The 2,161-nt window shown below is 63.6% G+C and overlaps 1 protein-coding gene across 1 annotated transcript in view; it reads right to left on the bottom strand.

The window, feature by feature from the left end:
* Window positions 1–2,155, bottom strand: part of LOC104916864 (serine hydroxymethyltransferase, mitochondrial-like) — a 4,699-nt gene extending 2,544 nt beyond the window's left edge. Inside the window, exons 1-6 of the mRNA XM_019611575.1 lie at window positions 1,973–2,155; window positions 1,799–1,880; window positions 900–1,022; window positions 643–782; window positions 253–418; window positions 6–147 (exon numbers count right to left, since the gene is read on the bottom strand). Of these exons, the coding sequence (XP_019467120.1) occupies window positions 6–147; window positions 253–418; window positions 643–782; window positions 900–1,022; window positions 1,799–1,880; window positions 1,973–2,001 (682 nt within the window). The 5' untranslated portion in view covers window positions 2,002–2,155. The remainder of the gene's footprint in view (window positions 1–5; window positions 148–252; window positions 419–642; window positions 783–899; window positions 1,023–1,798; window positions 1,881–1,972) is intronic.
* Between the last annotated feature and the right edge of the window lie 6 nt (window positions 2,156–2,161).

The raw sequence follows: 2,161 nt of genomic DNA, 5'->3' as shown, positions 1-2,161 counted from the left end.
TCCCCCCCAACCCCGCAGCGCCGCATCCCTCCCCAGGCAGACCCTACCTGACACCAAGGTGTACCCACGCTGCAGCAGAGCCCTGGCCATGGCCTTGGCGTTGCGCAGCACCTGCAGGCAGTACTGCCGGAACTGGGGCGACTTGGCCTGGATGTGGGGATGGGAATTGGGGGAGGGGGAGGGCACACAGAGCGCAGCCATCAGCACGGAGCCTCACAGCAGCTCTTCCCGGCCCCACGGCTGGCCCCACACCTGTTTGAGTGCCACGGCCACGGCGGCGATGGCGTGATTGTGGGGCCCACCCTGCAGCGAGGGGAAGACAGCGAAGTTGATTTTGTCCTCCAGGTCGTACAGCGTCTGCCGGCCCGTCTTCTGCTCCACCCAGCGCACGCCCTTGCGGTAGAAGATGAGGCCAGACCTGCAGGTGGGAGAGCGCTGCCCCATAGCCAACAGCCTGCCCCACAGCACACTGCCTTAAGCACACCACCTGCCCCATGGCCTGGGGGCTGCCCCACGGCCAACGGGTTACCCCACGGCACACCATCCGGGGGCTGCCCCATAGCACACCACCAGCCCCGCGGCACAGCCCCTACCCCAACAGGAACACGCAGCTCTGCTCTGCCCCCCAGGTCCGCAGCCCACCTGGCCCCGCGCAACGTCTTATGCGTGGTGCTGGTCACCAGGTCTGCGTGCTCGAAGGGCGACGGGACGGCTTTGGCAGCCACCAAACCGCTGATGTGCGCCATGTCAGCCAGCAGGAAGGCACGCAGCTCCTCACACAGCTGTGGGCATGGAGGTCAGCAACCAGCCCCAACGCAGCGCCCACCCCGCACCCTCACCCACCCTATACCAGCACACCCACCCCATGGCAGCGCCCAGCCCCAAATCAGCCCCACCACCTTCTTCATACGCCCGTAGTCGATGAGCCTCGCGTAGGCGCTGGTGCCGGCAATGATGATGCGGGGACGGAAGAGACGAGCCGTCACCTCCAGCTGAGCGTAATCTATGAGACCTGTGGCAGGCTGGGAGGGACGGACAGACGGACAGACGGATGGAGGGGCAAAGAAAGGGATGGACGGATGAATGGAAGGGTGCACAGAGGGATGGACAGAAGGACAGAGGGATGGATGGAAAGGCAGAGGGATGGATGGAAAAGATGGAGACAGAGATGGACAGAGGGACAGACGGATGGACAGGTGGACAGGCAGAGGGATGGGCAGAGGAACGGAGGCACACAGACACAGACAGATGAAGGGACAGAGGGGACGGATGGGTGGACAGAGGGACAGACGGACGGACAGGTGGACAGGCAGAGGGATGGGCAGAGGAACGGAGGCACACAGACACAGACAGATGAAGGGACAGAGGGGACGGATGGGTGGACAGAGGGATGGACAGAGAAGCGGACGGAGGGATAAAGGAACAGAAGGATGGTCAGAGGGATGGTGGGACAGACGGATGGAGGGGTGGACAGAGGGATGGAAGGGAGGAGAGATGGACAGAGGGATGGACAGAGGGATGGAAGGGTGGACAGAGAGACAGAGGGACAGACAGATGGACAGAGGGATAGTGGGACAGACAGATGGAAGGGTGGATGGAGGGACAGAGGGATGGAAGGACGAACAGAAGGATGGACCGAGGACCAGATGGTTGGACAGAGAAATAGAGGGTCAGACAGACAGAGGGACAGACAGACAGCTTGCTGGAACACCTCGCAGTGCCCCACAGCCCCGGGAAGCAGGACATGGAGGCAGCTGAGCCCTTCCCCCCGACCCCCCCACAGTCGCCCCCCACTCACATCGAGCTTATAGGGCATGGACTCAAAGAAGATGGACGTGGCCGAGATCCTCTTAGCATCCGTCATATACCCATGTGTGAGGCTGTAGGGCACAGGGATGGGGGTCACGGATGGCGTCAGGTTATACCCCCCAGCCCCCAAGCCCACAACCCCCCAGCCCCCCCCAGCACCCACTGGCCCCCGTCGGGCAGATCCAGCCCCATCAGGCGGTCGTGGGGTCGCAGCACAGCGGTGTAAGCAGCGAAGTTGGCCGGGGAGCCGGAGTAGGGCTGCACGTTCACCCCCCACAGCTCTGGGTCCAGGTCGAAGGCCTCCAGCGCCCGCTGCTCACACAGCAGTTCCAGCTTGTCCACCACCTCAGCC

This window comes from Meleagris gallopavo, unplaced genomic scaffold, assembly GCF_000146605.3.
Source record: "Meleagris gallopavo isolate NT-WF06-2002-E0010 breed Aviagen turkey brand Nicholas breeding stock unplaced genomic scaffold, Turkey_5.1 ChrUn_random_7180001949776, whole genome shotgun sequence".
NCBI lineage: Eukaryota > Metazoa > Chordata > Aves > Galliformes > Phasianidae > Meleagris > Meleagris gallopavo.
This window is presented reverse-complemented; position numbering and strand designations above follow the sequence as displayed.